At 50.0% G+C, this 18,455-nt stretch overlaps 7 protein-coding genes across 7 annotated transcripts; 5 read left to right on the top strand and 2 right to left on the bottom strand.

Moving 5' to 3' along the window:
* Positions 1-496: 496 nt before the first annotated feature.
* LRP88_04492 (HET domain-containing protein) lies at positions 497-2,601 on the top strand (the record flags this gene model as incomplete). Its single annotated transcript, XM_083241064.1, has 2 exons — positions 497-977; positions 1,025-2,601. The coding sequence occupies 2 exons, from the start codon at positions 497-499 to the stop codon at positions 2,599-2,601; spliced, it is 2,058 nt and encodes a 685-aa protein (XP_083102212.1).
* Positions 2,602-3,069: 468 nt separating this feature from the next.
* LRP88_04493 (uncharacterized protein) lies at positions 3,070-4,164 on the top strand (the record flags this gene model as incomplete). Its single annotated transcript, XM_083241065.1, has 3 exons — positions 3,070-3,483; positions 3,570-4,029; positions 4,085-4,164. The coding sequence occupies 3 exons, from the start codon at positions 3,070-3,072 to the stop codon at positions 4,162-4,164; spliced, it is 954 nt and encodes a 317-aa protein (XP_083102213.1).
* A 290-nt stretch (positions 4,165-4,454) lies between these two features.
* On the bottom strand, positions 4,455-5,315 carry LRP88_04494 (uncharacterized protein; the record flags this gene model as incomplete). The annotated part of the gene is made up of 1 exon (XM_083241066.1): positions 4,455-5,315. The coding sequence occupies one exon, from the start codon at positions 5,313-5,315 to the stop codon at positions 4,455-4,457; it is 861 nt and encodes a 286-aa protein (XP_083102214.1).
* Positions 5,316-7,357: 2,042 nt separating this feature from the next.
* LRP88_04495 (WD40-repeat-containing domain protein) lies at positions 7,358-8,848 on the bottom strand (the record flags this gene model as incomplete). Its single annotated transcript, XM_083241067.1, has 1 exon — positions 7,358-8,848. One exon carries the CDS (start codon positions 8,846-8,848, stop codon positions 7,358-7,360), a length of 1,491 nt encoding a protein of 496 aa, XP_083102215.1.
* Positions 8,849-10,077: 1,229 nt separating this feature from the next.
* LRP88_04496 (uncharacterized protein) lies at positions 10,078-12,353 on the top strand (the record flags this gene model as incomplete). The annotated part of the gene is made up of 4 exons (XM_083241068.1): positions 10,078-10,595; positions 10,651-12,044; positions 12,111-12,259; positions 12,324-12,353. The coding sequence occupies 4 exons, from the start codon at positions 10,078-10,080 to the stop codon at positions 12,351-12,353; spliced, it is 2,091 nt and encodes a 696-aa protein (XP_083102216.1).
* A 1,536-nt stretch (positions 12,354-13,889) lies between these two features.
* LRP88_04497 (uncharacterized protein) lies at positions 13,890-14,184 on the top strand (the record flags this gene model as incomplete). Its single annotated transcript, XM_083241069.1, has 2 exons — positions 13,890-13,983; positions 14,039-14,184. 2 exons carry the CDS (start codon positions 13,890-13,892, stop codon positions 14,182-14,184), a joined length of 240 nt encoding a protein of 79 aa, XP_083102217.1.
* Positions 14,185-16,493: 2,309 nt separating this feature from the next.
* On the top strand, positions 16,494-17,459 carry LRP88_04498 (uncharacterized protein; the record flags this gene model as incomplete). Its single annotated transcript, XM_083241070.1, has 1 exon — positions 16,494-17,459. The coding sequence occupies one exon, from the start codon at positions 16,494-16,496 to the stop codon at positions 17,457-17,459; it is 966 nt and encodes a 321-aa protein (XP_083102218.1).
* Positions 17,460-18,455: the final 996 nt, after the last annotated feature.

Genomic DNA, 18,455 nt, shown 5'->3' on the forward strand with positions numbered 1-18,455 from the left:
TTAAAAATCGCATCAACTCGTTGTCCCACGTCGGGATCCTCTTGGTAAAAGTAGCCGAGCTCTTCTATCGACTTCTTTGTCTCGTCAAGTGACGCCATGGTGGCATTCGAAGGCAGGGGATCAACGAGGGACTAGAAGATGAATCGGACAGGTGGACGGTCGAATCTAGCAAGCGATGATTACCCTCACCTTGGAGCTCAAGCATCGATTATTGGTTTGCTGGCTGACGGTTCTCAAGCCTCCGATCCAGGCAGCAACAAAGTCTCAGCCTGATGCACGAGGTCCCCGTCGCATTGCATAAATTCAGACACCGAGAGCCCAGAGCCCGCTTACTATAATGTATTGTTAGTAGGACTCTCCTGGCTAAAAGACTCTCATTGCTTATCACCAAATTTTAGAACCTAGTCATTAACGGCCTCCCAAACTATCCTGCCATCATCGAGTTCGGTTCCTCCCCCTTTGAAACTAACACCACGCCAACTTGTACGTGTCCGCCATGGACTTCATTCTCCAGGCCTGGGACCCTGGCTCTGCGAGATCCGCCGCTAGGAAGGCCGGGTACTGTAAAGCTTGCGTTGGCATGCTATGCACTCCCGAGGGCCTAAAGTCTTTGGGAACCTTACCCGGGTATCGCCATTCCAATATGCACCAGCTCCTAGAAAGCGTCAAGCAAGGGTGCCAGCTGTGCGAGATCATTCTTCATCCCCGACACAAGTTGGGCTCTGAAAAGCAGGTCCAATACTCTGAAAAGCAGAAAGATAGATACGTCTGGTTTGTCTCGCGGGGGTCTAAGCAGAGCCCTCCGCCTGGCTTTACACGGTATACCACCAAGGAATGGGAGAGACGTCTACGCGATAGTCTGGGCGATAGGGTGTGGCTAGATGGCGGGTACGTTGATCACGAGAAGCCGCCAAAAGCCCCGGAAGAACGATGGTCATGGGACAGCCAGATCTCTATCGCAATCATGGCCCCTTTTGGTAAGTATATTCGGCCGTGAAGCTTTATAATACTCATACGTTACAAGACGATCCTGCAGCAAAGTACTTCTTTAATCGAACTACGCATACCAACTTCCTCGACGGTGACATTATGCAACAAGCAAAGATATGGCTTGATGATTGTGTAGGAGGACGTCATGAGAGATGTCTTTTTCTTGAGAAATCTCAGCTTCCTACCCGTGTTCTGGACGTTGAGCCTAGCCTTGGTCCTATTGTCCGTTTGCAAGATCAGACGGCCGGCAGATTTGAGAGGTACACAGTACTGAGTTACTGCTGGGGCGGGCCTCAGCCTCTAACCGCCACCAAGAGCAACATCCAGACCCTGATATCTGGAGTTGAGATTGATAGACTCCCACAGACCCTCAAAGACGCTGTTTACGTGACAAGGAGACTTGGAATTCAATACCTCTGGATTGATGCTCTCTGTATCATCCAAGTTAGCCCGGAAGATAAACTATCCGAGATTGGTAAAATGGGCACAGTCTACCGGAATGCCGTGGTCACCATCGCATCTGCACATGCCCGAAAGGCTTCAGACGGTTTCCTCAAAATTGCCAAGGATAATAAGCCGAAACACTCATGTACAATGCCAATCTACCTCCCGAAGCAGCCTCGAGTTGGTAGAGTGACTCTGGCGGCGGAGGGTATTCCCGCTGATACACACCCATTGCCCCTACGGACTCGTGGTTGGGCTTTCCAAGAAGCCGTCCTCTCCCGGCGTATCCTGATCTTTTCAGATTACGACTTGCATTGTCACTGTAAGCCTCAGCACGAAATGTTCCTCAACCTCGGCAACCTCAAGCGAGAGAAGAGCCCGAAGCTGTTCTCGTTTGGAACCAAGCTTTTCGACGAGTTTGAAACTTACCACAAAAGCCGCGGAGACGGCTGGATGTTGCCAGTGTTCCTTGGTGGAATGTGGAGCGGCATGCTCTTCGAGTTTACTACACGGTCGCTCACTGTGGCTGATGATCGACTTCATGCTGTGCAGGGCATAGCGAATGAACTACTACAGTCGAAGCACTTGTCAACCACTATGGACAGGACATATATTGCGGGCACATGGATGGCTTGTCTGCCATTACAGCTTCTCTGGTCACGATCCCAAGCCGGCCCTTCCCAGCCTGTCACGAGTAGATCCAGAAGAGCCCCAACATGGTCTTGGGGTTGTCTGGACTGCCGTATCAATTTTTACTCCTATGGAATATCCTCCATGCGACCATATAAAGGCTTCTCGCTTTTGCACGTCACTTCTGAGCCAGATGAAGTGTATCTGGAGGCCGAGTGCGATATCGTCCGTCGCAGTTTAGACCAATTCCGCCACGACTCGTCGAAAGACCGGGGCATCCGGATCACCCTTGACCTAGATGTAAACGAGCTTCCTACCACGGCTACATGTGTCTACTATATACTTGTAGACAAAACTATTGACATCACGGGTAGGAAGAAGAGCGATCCACTCCGGCTGTACTATGTTGAGGGTATCGCTACCTACGAGAATGAGCAAGGGGCTTTTCAACGGCTGGGCTTTTTCAGATGGAATGTGAACCAGCCTGCTGAGGATGAGTATACCTTTGGTCAACGGAGACTGGTCAAGTTGGTGTAACGGATGCTGTCGCTTCACAGCCCTACAAGGGGCAACCATCGGCAAAGACCGAAAACGGGCTGACTCTTGGCATGTCAGGATCAATGTTGCAATGTGCGGATCCCGCCTTGTCCGCTTTAGGAAAAATATCAAGAGTTGCATCTAGAGCCAATGCTGGGCGTAATACTGGCCCACTTCCCCAAGATCTTGGCTGCGTCTGACTTGGTCGAGAGCTGAAAACTTGATTCAATCTGAATCCAGTTCCTATCCATTTCTGACGCTCATTGACCAGATGGGTAAATTGGCCAGTCCTTGCCTAGATACACCGCCACCCGTGCCAATTACCACTTTGGCCAGCTGAACTATGATCCTAGACCCTCTTTTCATGTATAAAGGCAGAGTCAAGACTTCGCTTCAAGTTAGACAAGCAACTTACCAGCAATCAGCAGCCCTTAGCGTTCTCTTTCAACTTCCTCTCGGCTATTCACCATGAAGTCCGTTCTTTTCTTCGCCACCATGGCGCACCTCGCGGCATCCTCTTGCCTGAACCTCCAAAACCTAGTCAACTTTGGCGACAGTTTCTCTGATGAAAACCGCCTCAACTACATCTACGAGCATCAAGGCCTACCTCCTGCTGGAACAATCCTCCCTGAAAATGGCAACACCACGACCAGCGGCGGCTACAAGTGGCCCCGAATGGTGGCTCGCAAGACTGGCGCCAAGAGCTTCAACTACGCCGTTGGTGGTGCTACTTGTTCCAAGAAGATCGTTGAGCGCCAGTTTGTCCTGACTCCTGGAAAGCCCTTCCCCTCTGTTCTGGACGAGCAGGTCCCAGCTTTCAAGGCTGATCTTGAGTTTGATGAGCTTCATGGCAAGCGCACGGCCGATAACACTGCCTATGCTGTGTTGACTGGAGGAAACGACTTGACTGCCAATGGCTTTTTGACTGATTCTAACGCCCGGGGCACCAACATCACTTCGTATGTTAGCTGCGTCTGGACGTCTTTGACGCACTCTACGAGACTGGTGGCCGTCACTTTATCGCCATTACACCCCCTGCCGCAGAACACTCCCCGGCCTACCTCATCCCCGAGGACGGCGGTAGACTCGACAACCCAGCGTGGCTCAACAAGACCGCTTACAATATGACCGATTACAACTACAAACTTATGGAGTACCTCACCAGCGCCAAGGCGATGCTGCAGTACGGTGTACCCTTTCAGCTTATCGTCGAGAAGCGATGGCCCGGGTCGACTTTTTCCTTCTTCGACCTCCATGGCCTGATGACCCACATGCTCAAGACTCCTGAGGAGTACATCGACGCCCCTGCCAATATCACTGGTCACTACAGGCACTGCGAGATTGGTGAATTCCTCGACTGCCCAGTTGAGAAGGAGGCCAGGGAGAGTTTCTTCTGGTTCGACGAGCTGCATGTGTCTGAGCGAGTTGGTAAGTCATCAATACCAGACTGCCCCCATTGGTAGTCATTGCTAACACAGCACAGAGGAGAAGGTTGCGGAAGAGTTCATCAAGCTCTTGGCACAGGAATCCAAGTATGGAAAGACCTATCGGTCTTGGGCTTAGGCGACGTACTCGGGCTTGTTGTAGATTAGTGATGGATGTCTGTATCTTTCATTTTTCTTTCAATGTGTACTTGCATAGGGACTTTGTCATCTAGGCAAAACCGGTACTAGTCTGACTTGATAGAATTGTTACAACGAAGAGGAGTAATATTATTCACTGAGAGAATTTACCGCCACGAAACAAGTTGCCAGGCTGCTTCCTAATAACTCTCCATTTCGCGCGTGCATACAAGGTAAGTTGCTGGACTAGGTACCCAATTGCATAAGAATAAACATCTGAAACCCCCGTATTTACAACTCCAGCTTCCCAAGGCACATCCCAGTAAAATTGGCCACTTGCTGCTTGTCGTCAACCTTGACGAAGCTGCCATTGTTCTTCTTGGTAAACTCATAGGCAGCCAACCCGAAAAAGGGCTCATCCAAGCCCTCGCTAACCGGAATAGCATCCGCAACTGAACCCAGGCATGCCCTGACGTCGGCGTCGTGACCGTAGCCGCTGGTGAACTTGCCGCACGGGGACTTGCGGGTCTCGAGGCAGGCGATGACAATGGCAACGACCGCGAAACTGATGATGCACCCGGTGTAGATCTGATACCAAGTTTCTGAAATACAGGGTATAATAGTCGTTGTATCATGCTTGCAGACGAAAAAGATGAAAAAGATGATGGTTGTTGCTGCAAGAAACACAAGATAGAAGAGTAAGACAGTAAAAGTCGTTGCCGTGTAGTTACCGCCCGATATTGCGTAACAGATGGCCAAGGCCAACAGCTCGAGTATAGACAGACCATAGACGAAACGAAACAAGATGCTACCCCAAAAGGTGGTAGGCAGGAATCGAAGTGACTGGTTTTCTTCTGAGAAGCGCTCAAATGACCGGCCAGAGCTATCCGGCTGGCGGCACGAGCATGAGAAGCTATCAGTGGAATTACCCGACCGGCGGCACGATGAGACATTGTTGGGAGAAGGGTATGAGAAGTCGTCGGTAATCCAGAAGCAACAGAAAAGTCTCAGCAAGCCGATAAGAGCGATGGGGAAGAAGATGATGTCGACTGCCATCCACTTTGTGAAGCCGATAGCACCCTCGGTGAGCCCGCCTGACAAGAGGGTGATGGCCTGCAGCCCTTGGAATGTGACGATGAGGGTCTTGACCATTTCTCTTGAGAAGAAAGAAGCTCGAGTGTCCTCTGGCAGATGAACACAATGCTGGTGAGTGCACTTGGTCATGGCTTCTGAGCCATCCCAGCGTTCGCCAGTCCAGAACAAAGCATTCGTGGCGGCGAGGTCGGATTTACTCCAGTCTTGAGCACGGATTCTCCGATCAGTGATTAAAGCGTAGCGCCAGAGAATAGAGGTTGGGTTGTAATGACAGATCCGATGGTACCAAGTTGGTCGATTGTCGTTAAGAATGGTTGGGGAGGGGACACCAACAAGGACATGGGCAACAAGAGGGGTTAGGCACAAGGTGAGGAGCGTGACCCACTCGAAAAGGAGATTTCTTGACTTTGGACTCTTAGCGGGAGGGCGTTAAGTGGCCGGTACTCGAGTGCAGGCATTGTGGGTGTCTCAAAGGGTATATCTGACAAAGGCGGTAATGCGGCGTTGGCATGAAACCGGACATGTTAACAAGGGGAGGAACCCTGTCCTTTATAGAGAATCAGCTGGAGCATTCGGAACGAAGAAACCAGTGCTGTTATTTGATACGTAATGGAGGGTTGCTGACCGGGCTCTCTAAGAACTTTAGCCTCGAAATCAGGCTGGAGGCCAAGACATAGCCACACCAACACTTCCTACCAGCAGCAGGCTGTAGACAACTTTGAGAATTGGTAATTAAATCACGCAATGGCAACTCGAAGCCTAGACTTCGGACCGGCAATGACAAGCTAGAAAGAACAAGCCGAGAATGTCCCATTATGCGCGGTCGATGAGGGTCGGATCGATGCCTAGGCATGTTTCCGGAGAATTTACGTAGTAGTCGAACCCCGAGAGACTCTTGAGCGAGCTATCCATGGCAACTCTCTCCGTAGTAAGAATGGGCTGAAAGAGGCCCTACGCGCAGCGGCGCGTGACGGGGCATAGTGTGCACTTTTGACCCTATTTTTACGTATCCCAAGAGACAAAAGACACGGCCTGAAGCGCTGTGGCATAAGCCTCATCAGCCACCTATATCCAAGCGGCCAATAGAGTCAACTTGGCAACATACCCGGGTCTCCAGCTCAGAAACAACAGAGCCTGATCTCATGCATTCGGTGTGATAAGGATTTATTAGCTGAATACCGTGTACGCCAGTACTCAGTTGCGGCTGATGGCATGCATTGGAGAGGTTGTTTCCTCAGCCTGAACGGGCAGAAATCTTCTTGACTCTTCAACAATATTTCTCCTAGGCCCCAGCTCTAAAAACTGAACTGTTCTTTCTTGTTTTCAATGACGTCTCCGTCGTGCGCAATATTAAAGAACACGCTGATAAACACATAACAGTATCATAACCAAATTCTCTCAACGAACTCACAAGGAGAAGAGATAGTTGAGAGCCTAACCAACCAAACCAAGTTCCCATTTGCGATCCGGGCCAATATGCAAGACCTCAACTAAGCTGAATCCCATCCTGTCTTGTAAGTCAGGCTGTGGGAGGGTAAGCATTCCATCGTAGGGAGTGCCCAAGAAAGCGGTCTGCGGATAACCCTAGCCTCAAATCTTGGAGCCCATGATTCTAAACTTGGCTAGTCTCTCAAAACCGACTCCCTTGCTGAACCGCCAAGACTGTGGCAGTACACCATGTTGTGTTACCACTCACAACTGGCAGTGCCCTCCACAATTCAAGTCGGGGGTCTCACTTTCTATAGGCAGCTGTCACCAAACTCTTGAAAGGATGTCCTGTCTGACCTCTACACAGAAAGCCGCACATTACTCTAAGAACAACAGGCTAGATAGTGATCTAGTTAAAAGGGGGAAGAACTTTCAAGCTGCCTCAGCTACGTGCGTAGTTGCGAGTGAATGAATTGATTCTCAGATGCCATAAAAGAGTTAACCCATTTGGAAGGAAAGGACAGAAAGTCTTACCAAGTGAACGATTGGAAAACGAACAAGCCCAAAGAGTTCTTGACACCAACCTCCATCCAGGTTCACCCGAACATCTTCCTTCCTTGATTCAGTCTTGTCCACTTTCAAGCCCTTACTGAGCTTGCGGCACCTGTCCTTCAATCCGCCAATGGCACAGTCCAAAGCCGAACGCCACCAAAGTCAACACTGGCCAGAGTCAACTTCCCTTCTCCCTCCAAGACCAACATACCAGACCCCGCTTCACTCGTAACCTTTCCATTCTCATCCCTCCAACTCTCAGCCTCTAGCACATCCTCGGTGCCGCCTCTTGCAAACCTCCATTTGGCCTCCTGAAGTAAGTCAAACACCTCGATGCTGCCATCGCCACTCACCCACACCACGAGCTTGTTCCCTCCGTCAGCAAACTTGATCTCGTTTACACCTACGAAGCGTCCTGGTATCATCAAAGGCGTCTCGCCTTCAATCCTGGCGTCTCTGCACGAAAGCAGCCGCCTCTGGATGACCTCTTTCTTGACGATATCCAGGAGAAGGATCTCGCCGTCCCTCTTCCCACCAACGGCTATCAGCGTCCCGTTTGGGTGCCAGGCGACCGAGGGCCTCCACACCTTTGGGCCCTCAGCTTGGAATTGCCAATACAATGTCTCGTCCGCATGAAGCGCATAGACACGAATGATGCCAAACCCGTCTGTGGCGACGAAATACTGCGAATCGGGGCTAAAGGCGCCGGCCCAATTATAGCGGTCTGTTTCGAAACAGTGAAGTTGATGACCATGAGCAGCATCCCACATGCGAATCGTCTTATCGAATGAGACAGTTGCCAGAAGTGTTTCATCAGGGCTCCAGCCAGCCCACTTGATGTCATCGGTATGACCTTTCAGAGTCAAGAGAGGTTTAAAGTCCTCCGTTGAGCAAATCACAACGTCCCAGGGAACAGTCTCGTCAGATTCTGGGGCATATCCAGGCGAATACACCATCTGAGTCCCGGATGGATTGAAGATCTCGGGCTGATGACCGAATTGGAGACGACCGCAAATGCGAATGTTGTCTGAGACGTTTTGCTTTGCCATGACTCGGTCGATCTCAGACACCAGAGCTGTTTCAAGCTCTGGTTGCCCAGGATCCTTCAGCTCCAGGCCTAGACCCTCCAACTTGGCGGCTACGACATCTATAGCGGCCTTGGAAGCGACGTGCAAATCAGACTCTTCCAAGCGCTGAGCCTTTTTAGCTTTGTCGATATCCCAAACAATGATTGTCGGCTCAGCGTCACGACTGATCTGATCAGCCTCTGTTCCTTCAGACGAAACAAGAATGTTGCTGTGGTTTGGCTTGAAAGCAAGGCCGTCTACGGGGCGCGTGTGGCCTTTGAGAACAGTAACGGTCTCCCAAGTCTCCGTATCGATGACTTGAATTCTCATGTCCACAACGATTACTGCCCGCTTGCCGTCACCACTAAGACACGCATCTCGCGGCTTTCCACTCAAAGAAAGCTTTCTATCTTCGTTGCCCCATTGCAAGTGACCACCTTGGGCATAAGGAAAAGGCTTGCCATCAGCAGTGACAAAGTCCTTCTCGACGGCATATCGCCAGTCACGGTAGAGTTGATCAATTGTAAAATGGTAGGGCTCCATGATGTGATGTGATGTTGCAAGAGCGAAGTTCACGTCTTTGTTGACGGCCTTTATATACCCATCTCAGGGTGGCTGAGCAGGCCGGGTTATGTCAAAATGTCGTCGATCTTAAGATGGTATTCATTTATGATATCTAGGCAGCAGCCGATCATTTCAGTTAACAGAGAACAGCTGAGCCACCGATACGGAATTTGTTCAGCTTTCTAGTTGTGACGGATAACACGGCAATGCAAAACAATGGCCGCGGGGGACAACAAGGCAATATATAGACGCAACGGATAGTACGGCAATCCAGATGACCTGTGCTGCGGCTGGCATTGTGATTAAATTAGGGGTCACAGGACTATCATCCCCCCTTCTTGCTCCTGTCCAACCGTTTGAAGACCTTAAAGGCAGCAAACTCCAAATCTGCCTTGCACCCAGCCCACCAACCATGTCCATGACTGTAAAGTCGGCCAATTGCAGAGCCTCTGCGTTATGCAAGGACACACGGAATACGAGGCCCACACCACACAGCGCAGGGAAGAGGCAGAGATCACCGAGCATTCCCTGCCTAAGCCACACTCCAGTTTGACCTGTTTGAAGCGAGGAGTCATCTGCTTCACGGCGAGTTGCATCGACAGGGAGCATCCAAATGTCATCGCCACAGAAGCCTACCAAGATTTATAGAGGTGTTTCATCCCTTGAATGAGAATAACTGACAGGAGGGCCGTAGCTCGTTCTCTACTTTGTACCTAAAATAGAGACTTGCCGAAATCTTGCTGGTGGATTGACCTCATAGTTTGATACTTGATGTTTTATTTACATTAAGAGAAATTAGAATTGATATAGACATACTTTGTATAGATAAATCACACTTATAATATTTTTCAATTTAATATATCTCTATTTTGTATTTTTCTTCGTTATATGTAAACCAGTAGCCTCAGTTATCTATCTTCTGTGGGCTGTCTCCAAGGCAGAGCCCCGACATGTGGCTATCCAGCTCAGCCCCTTCAGCGGGGCTGAGCAATTGCAGGATACATTAGACCATCAGTTTATATTCCGCACCCACCAGATGGGTCAACGAACTCGTCACCGCCTCCCCATACATTCCTGGCGTCAATGCCAGCGGTGGTTTTTTTTTTTCGACCAACCTGCCGCCTTAAGTTGGCAAAGGAGACGTTTGTCACTTCCACAACGCACTTCAACCAATAGAGCACTTGCTCTGTTAATTCGATGCCTGATCGATGGACCCTCTGGCCTCCATATCAGCAGCGGCGAGCATCTTGGGTGTCATCCAGTTTGGTGGCAGTCTACTAAAGACGGTGCGCGAAATCCACAACTCAACAAGCGGCTTGACAGCCGAAAATACCAACGTCGAGCGCGACTGCTTCGAGCTCCGTCATAAAGCCGAGGGCTTGAGCAGATTCGCCAAGAACAACATCCAGTCCTTTCCTTCGGGGGAGGACGGTGAAGAGCTGATTCGGATCTCGGAGAAGTGCGTCAAGGCAACGGAAGAAATTCTGCGTTCCCTGGATCACGTTCGTGACAAGCAGCTGAAAATTCAACACCAACAATCCAGCCAAGCTGGTTCGTCGTCTGGGTTTGTTCCGGGTCAGAAGGCAGACGAAGTGAAGCGTCGGAAACTGAAGACTCTACGCCAGGCGCTCAGAGCGGTGTGGAAGAATGATGAAGCTGCAAAGGCTTTGCAAACATTGTCTGATTTGAGAGGCCAGCTGGAGCTCCACATCCTGTCAGTTGTGCAGTGAGTCCTTCTTGGAAGACGGAACTTTTGACATTCCAATTGACGCACGCATTAGAAAGGCACAAGCCACATCTTCCGTCCTGGATGACTACAGGTTCCAAGCACTTCAGAAGTCAAATCAAGACCTGGTCCAAAAAATACTTGAGAACCGGGATATTTTCGCTGAGGAAATTAGGTCCCGAGTCGACGCTCTATGGGAAAAGACCGAGTCATCACTCGTACAAGCTATCGCCAGAATCGATGAGCGAATACCATCCAGCCGGGAGATTGAGGCCGCTGTTCAGCGGGTGCTACTAAAATGTCTTCGCTTTGCGAGCATCTCACAGCGGTATGAGGAAGTCGCTGAAGCACATCGCTCCACATTCGAATGGATTTTCAAAGCAGACAAGTCCGATGAGACGGCTTGGAGCAGTTTCCCTCAGTGGCTACAACATGGGAATGGCGTGTACTGGCTCAGCGGAAAGGCCGCCAGTGGCAAGTCTACCCTGATACGATACATTCTCGACAGCGGCCGGGCATATGAGTTTCTTGGTCGTTGGGCATCCGGACATGATCTTGAAGTATTCTCATTCTTCTTCTGGAACAGCGGTACACCCGAACAGCGGTCTTTATTGGGCATCTTTCGATCCATTTTGCACCAATATCTATCGAAACACCCCGATCAGCTTCAAACGATACTGCCATGCGCATACGATGACGTATCCCGCTGCCAAGTTTTCAAACAGCATACTCCCAATATCAGTTGGACAGTCGGAAAGTTAGAGGACGCTTTTGAGAGACTGATAAAGTCAACATCTCATCAAAGACTCTGCTTGTTCATTGACGGGTTGGACGAGTACCAGGGTGATCACGCTGCAATGGCACGGTTCCTGGTCAAGGTCGGGGCCCATTCACATGTCAAAATCTGTGTATCTAGCCGGCCATGGCTCCAGATCGAAAACGTCTTCAAATCTTGCCCGACCTTGAGGCTTCAGGATCTCACAAAGCACGACATCTTTGTGTACGTTGAGGATCGACTCAGCGCAAATGAAAATTGGACTGCCCTCTGCGCAGGACAACCAAGCGAAGCGACAAAGGTGATCAAGGAGATTGTCGCGACGGCAAATGGCGTGTTCCTCTGGGTCAAGCTGCTCCTGAACTCACTTATCAAGGGTCTGGATCTCGATGACGACTTTGAGGACGTTGCAAAAAGGCTCCGGTGTCTACCGCGCGGCCTGGAGGACCTCTACTCTCACATGCTGAAGACGATTGACCCACCATTCTACCTGGAGGAGGCTGCCATGTTCTTTGAGATTCTGCGCACCGCAAGACAGAGCCAGGAACTTGCCATGACCGAGACAGGAGGTGACGAGTGGTCAGGGGGCGTGATGAGTATCACAACGCTGGCGCTGGCGGACAGGAAGAACCACAAGCTTTTCGTCCAAAACGACTCAGTCGATTCCAGCAAAGGTTTTATAAATTCTCTGTGTCGGAAAACCGATAATCGACTCAAGTCAAGATGCATGGGATTGTTAGAGGTGAACGGCGCTCATCGGAAACCGTACGAGAATCATACCGTGTCATACATTCACAGGACGCTTCGGGACTTCTTGGAGCGTCCTGATGTTCGTGTCATGATTCAAGACGCCATCAAGGACGATAAATTCTCTCCTAGCCTCAGCTTGGTTCGTTCCTACGTATTTCAAATTCAGTTTACCCTACCGCACTTCAAAACAAGCCCATCGCTAGGTGTATGGCAATCAACACAAGTTGCCATGAGATATGCATCGATTACAGAGAGAAAGCATACCAGCCAAGTTCAATTCATCCTACACCAATTGGATTCAATGATGGGGGAGCACCAAAAAAAGTACGATACTTCAGACTACCACTGGAGCACGGAGAGTTTGCTCCATGGGAGTGGCGAAAACAGTTCGGACCGTGAAGATGATACCTTTCTATCTTTCTGCATTCAGAGGGGAGTTTACAACTATGTCCGGTCCATTCTACAGCAGAATGCTGGCCTGGTTAATGCAAAAAAAGGACGGCCGCTCCTTGACTACGCGGTCTCTTCGCTGATTGACGAACCTCACAACGATACCCGATGCCGCATGTGCAAGGTACTGCTCGAGCACGGCGCATCGCCAAACGAAGTCCACAAAGATGTTTCCCCTTGGGCAAAACTTGTTTTATATCTAGCCAGGAACCGTGCTCTCTTCGATGGCGACTCGCTGACGACCCAAACCCCTGCGTGGTTAGATCTCCTCACCCTATTTATTTCACGCAAGGCCAGTTTGACCATAACTGTTACGGACCAGAGGTTAGGCGAGTCCATGACGGCAAGGCAAATACTGGAAGATATCTTTCTCCTCAATACTCAACGTGACGCTGGCACGCTGAAGAAGGTGCTTAAAGAACATTCACAGAAAGACCAGACTGAGCAGCTCTCACCTCGAGGCCCAATGCCCGTGTTGAATACAAATGCGACCACACTGGACGAAGATGATTCTGAGATGGGCAGGGGCTGGCTGGCCCTCGAAGAGGCGCATAGGGCCGTCAGACCTAGGTACATGCGTGTACAGAACTATGGCACTTTCGGGAGGAGTGAAGGTACGACTGAGAATCCGGTATCTTTGACAACATTGTGGTCGATTTTATGCTGCGGCTGGAGCGGTTGATTTGACAATATCTACCCGGGAATGTAAACTAGAAGTGCGCCCTCACAAGGGAGAAAGAGAATGAACAAGATATTTTTAGTTTAACCCTACTTTCGAACATGTTCTTTGAGATTAAGGATCTAAGGCTACCAGGGAAAATAAACAATACCTAACGGTATCACTGAGTTGGGCCATTTGAGACAGACGCTTTCCCAATTGCCCTCTTGAAGAGGAGCTCCATCGCATCTATTACTATTTCATAACCCAGTCCCATCATAGGTACTCTGGAAGGAGTTTCATCATTCCATGTCACCCCGGGCCACGGGGTGATCGATGATGCACGTGGCTGGCTCCCAATTCACGCTTGCGGTGATGGCGCGGGGGAGAAAAGGAGAGGTTGACCATTGCAGTGGATGACCTCACGACTGTGTTGGTGTATCGAATCGCTCTAGGCATGGCCGAACAATCGCCAATTACGAGTGATGAGATCATGACTTTGGACGTTGTCGCCTATGCCCGGGTGATGTAATCATAGAGTTTAAATACTATAAAATACCTTGACGCAATGCTATCCTCTCGTCAGCATCTTATATCATTCATCCGTACTCTTCCCATATATACCAGTATCAACAGTACATACAACATACCAACACTCACCATGTCGGACAAGCCTATGGATGCTACCAACCTGAACAAGGACACCATGCCCAAGGCGATGGATGCGCAGGGTAGCATTGGCAAGCAATTCACCGGTTTGTCGCTCCCTGGCCCGATTGAATACAATCATGCTCATTCTCTCACGAATAGAACAAGGTGCAATTGGATCAATGGGTCAAAAGATTGGTGGCCCCTTCGACAAGGAGGGTATGATTGGAAAGCAGTTCACCCCGGAGGGCAGCATCGGCGGGGCTGTTCAGAACGCAATGGGTGGAGAGAAGAAGGCAAAAGAGTAGCCTTGAAAGGTGCTTCAGGACCCTATGAATCTAAGCCAATAATGGGAAAACGCCTCGTGTTAACGCAACTTTGCAATTCCATGACCTGTGCCACCCTCTCTGCCAGAACAGTCATCCAGGGATCTTAGCGCCCAATGGAACAGTATCAAGACATAGTCTGAGGTTAGGAGGTAAAATTGGCTGTCAATCCCGCAACTGTCACCCCAAATGGGTCTTCGCGATCGGAGTTGCATACTCAATCTGTAACTTGACCCCAGAATCCTGGTGTGCCCTCGGTGAGGTCCTTAGTGGCGGCAAGCTCGCCTAAACGCCCAGTCACAGACAGTCAGCCACTGTAGATCTCGAAATGGAAGGTCAGGTTCCCATAACAGTTTAAGTTCAAGGATCCAGCGGATCTCTCCAAGGATGTCTCAAGGGTAGGTCCAAGGATAAACGCGCGGCAGCAGCGTCAAGAGCAGCCTATTCGACGCCGGAACGGCCCGTCTGTGTGATAGGTCTCCATGGCTGCATATTGGCCAGGGACGAACGAGGAATACAACATGCCATGGCTTGTCGTTGAATGGAGACGTGATGGGTCTCGTGCCAAGATCTTCACAATGGGTCTGACAAGGATGTCTCGCAGCTTCTTATCTGGGATCGGTTCTTGTGAGTCTGTCCTACATCAGTTACAGCATCCACGAGTATCGTAGAATAAGTTAATTGAGATCCCTCACTTGCATAGCATCTTCACTGGTCTACCGTAAGCATTAGCTTGCTCGGTTGGTTCACGTCTGACGACTCCATCAACGAACCAACGAGCCGCTTCATTTTTCTCTGATTGCCGAGATAAGCTTTCGCTCGATGCCGTAGCCCGCCGCTATCGTTTCATCCCAGCGAGGGTCGAGCAAGACAAGCCAGGCATGATTGGCTCTGAAGCGACGGAAACAAGCGGAGATTGCGATTGTCCAATAACAAGCTATTGCGATCTGTGTGTCTCGCTCCACATGGTCTGTCACGCCTTATCACCTCGTACCGTGAAAAACGCCGCAAAAGACGAGGGAGATTAAAGTGCAGGCATGAACAATTTAGGTCTCACTGATGGTGCAAGGATGGTGTTCCTAACAGGCTTTCCTGGCTGTGCGAGAAGCGAAGGATGCAAGTGCTTCGCCAAGAGGTGTTGATCATGTTTGTAGAGTGATCAAAGCGTTTCTTCGTGCTTACTGGACCTGGGTGCTTGACATGTTATCTCCGGAGTTGTGAGAAAGCAGTGTGCAGTGTTCAGCGTTCAGCACAATCTCATCATTCCTTAAGAGGACATGCAACTTGGCATCGGCTGTTGGCTCGACAGACAGGAGATGGGCATATGTGCGTGATCATAACCCACATGCGCCGGGGATTACAGATGCAAGGCACCCGTCCCGTCATAGCCATCCGCCCAACAGCGGCGGGGCTGATGCGGCGGGAGCCAGGTTCATGGCCACTTTCTCCATGTTGTTGGTCGTGAATTCCCTCTTGTCTCAGTTTCAGCGGTTGATGCCTCTATCTGATCACACAACGTCAAGGCATCAGCCAGCGCCAAAAACAAACTCGGCCGGATTTCTGCATCCCTTGCTGCCCTCTGTCTCGGCATGTTAGACATGCAGGAGGAACATCAACAGACGCGCTGTGGATCCCGCGGCCGACCTAATCGCCCTAGTGAGGCACACTGTCATCAGAGGTTACGTATGCTCCAGATCCTTTGTTCTTCCTACCATGTCAGCCCCTCCTCCTCCCTTCGTAATCTTTCTCACGCGACCTCTTTCTTTGCTGTCAAGTGCTTCAAAATGTCGTTGGAAAAGGCCACTGGCCTGGTCCAGCCTTTCCGGAGCCCACGGCGTGTTCTCTTGCAACTCACTCTTTTCGTCAGCTTATCATTATTCCTTCTGTTCGTCACTTGTAGAGGCTGGCCCTCTGAGTGGATGCGCGTCGATTGGTCGCAATTGTCCCAGGCCGAACTCGACAACATCACTGCCACGGCGAGAGAGTTTGCAGACCACGAGATTCAACCACCATACAAGGACCAATTCTGGGAGGTTGGACAAAGATCAAGACAACTAAGTCAATGGATATCTCAATCTGACAAATTAAATCCCAATTCTTGGGTCGGAAAAGAGTTACTCGCCACCACCGAGACGACGGCCCAAAATCTCTTCCCCTTCCTCCAGAGGCCCGCGCGCAATCCCGGGTCAAGAACGCCGTTATCCGATTTACGAAAATCCTTCGTCAGAGGCTCGCGCGGTATCGTCATTCCCGTTGGAGGAGGAGAACAATCGATCCGTTTTGCCGGCCATTTGATCGTCTCTCTCCGAAAAGTTCTGGGATGCACCCTACCGATTCAGATCGCCTTTGCGGGAGATGAGGACCTATCAAGAGAAGAGCGCGACAAACTTGTCCAACTAGAGGGATACATGGACATTGAATTCCTCAATGTCTTTGACGTTTTCGACGACTCGACGATGAAGCTTAAAGATGGTGGATGGGCTATCAAGGCATTCGCTGTTCTTGCATCGAGGTTTGAACAGGTCATTCTCATGGATGCAGATGCCGTCTTTCTACAAAAGCCCGAGACACTATTCTTCCAAAGACGCTACATCGAGAAGGGCGCCTACCTATTCCACGATCGTCTACTTTGGCAGCATGCCTTCCGATCAAGACACGACTGGTGGAAGGATCAAATCAAGGTCCCTTCACCCGAAATGAACAACTCGTTGGTCTGGACAGAAGACTACGCCGAAGAATGCGACTCTGGCGTCGTTGTCGTCAACAAGGGCAGAGTCGACGTTCTCGTCGGCATGCTCCACGTGGCTTGGCAAAACACGTACGACGTCCGCGAAGAAGTCACATACAAGTTGACCCACGGAGATAAGGAGTCTTGGTGGCTTGGCCTGGAACTTGGCGGTTCGACATACGAGTTTGAGAAGCACTATGGCTCTATGATTGGCTGGGCCGACGACGCCAATGCCCCGAACGTCACAAAGGTGTGCAGCTTTGTCATTGCACACACAGACGACAAGGACAAGTTGATATGGTACAATGGAAGTTTGTTGAAGAACAAAAAGGTGGACCCCAAGGGATACGAGGTTCCAGAGTACTGGATGGTGGATGGAAAGTGGCACAAGGGTGCTACAAAGGCGGACATGAGTTGCATGGATGGCTCGAAAGCCATTGAATTGACTGATGAAGAGAAGCGTGTGCTCAAGGAAAGCATTGGCGCCGCAAAGAAAGTGGACGAGGCTTTGAAACTGAAGCTGGACTAGAGACATGGCGGTTCTTGAATGTTTAATATGATATCATAGCAATGTAGTTTATACCTGTATACTTAGAATTAATCTGTTATCAAAGTATTCAAACTGCCATGATGTTGAATTTGTCAAGGCATCATCTTTCGTTGCAACTCATTGGGTGATGATGGCAAAAGGCATGTGTTTGGTCACCGCCGTCAATACTGAGGTCATATTTTGCCACAATTCAACTTCTCCTGGTGTTCTTTATGGGTTCCAGGATCGATACTCGCCCGTGTTGAGTGATCTCCTAACCAAAACCTTTCGTGACCAAGATTGGCGGTGTTGGGGGATGTAGCTAGTAAGTTGGTTTTCGGTGGGCAAGGAACAACCCTTTTATCCCCATACATGGAGGTGATTCGAGGCTCTTTTACACTTGAACAGGAAAAAAAAATTGTTATCAACCCGGCCGAATTTCTTTGGGCAAGTTACCAATCTTTCTTCTCGATGCTGCTTGTAGGGGTGGTCTCATCCCTGCTACCCTGCACTAGTGAGACTTGGGCCCAGGACTCTCCCAAGGACGAGGTGATATAGAGAGGTTATGCCGATAGAACGGAGCTTTTGTAGCGCCATATTCTCATTTCAAAGCAGCTTTGATTTAAATATTGTATTTGATGTCAAATGCCCCGAAAAGAGCTCCTTGAGAACCGTTCGAAGGACGGTGAGATGGGGCTGAGAGGCCGTTAGAGTGCATGCATGATCTCAAACTCACCGAGAAACACCATACATGCTCAAGGTTATCGCAAAGCTGAGGTTCTATGGCAATGCCTATGTTGCCGAGAATATGACGAAGCTGGCGAATGAGGATATCACGATCGAGAATCGACCAATCTTGGCCACTGTTGTCAAGGGCATTTATTCAACCTTTCCCACTAGGATATTATTTAAAACAGCTTATTAGGTTAGTAAGAGGGAGAGTATTATGGAGCACCACGGAAATCACCAAGATCAATTCCCCGTTGAGGCGTATCA

This window comes from Fusarium phalaenopsidis (genome assembly GCF_050370095.1).
Source record: "Fusarium phalaenopsidis strain FUZ10S chromosome Unknown contig_32292, whole genome shotgun sequence".
Classification (NCBI taxonomy): domain Eukaryota; kingdom Fungi; phylum Ascomycota; class Sordariomycetes; order Hypocreales; family Nectriaceae; genus Fusarium; species Fusarium phalaenopsidis.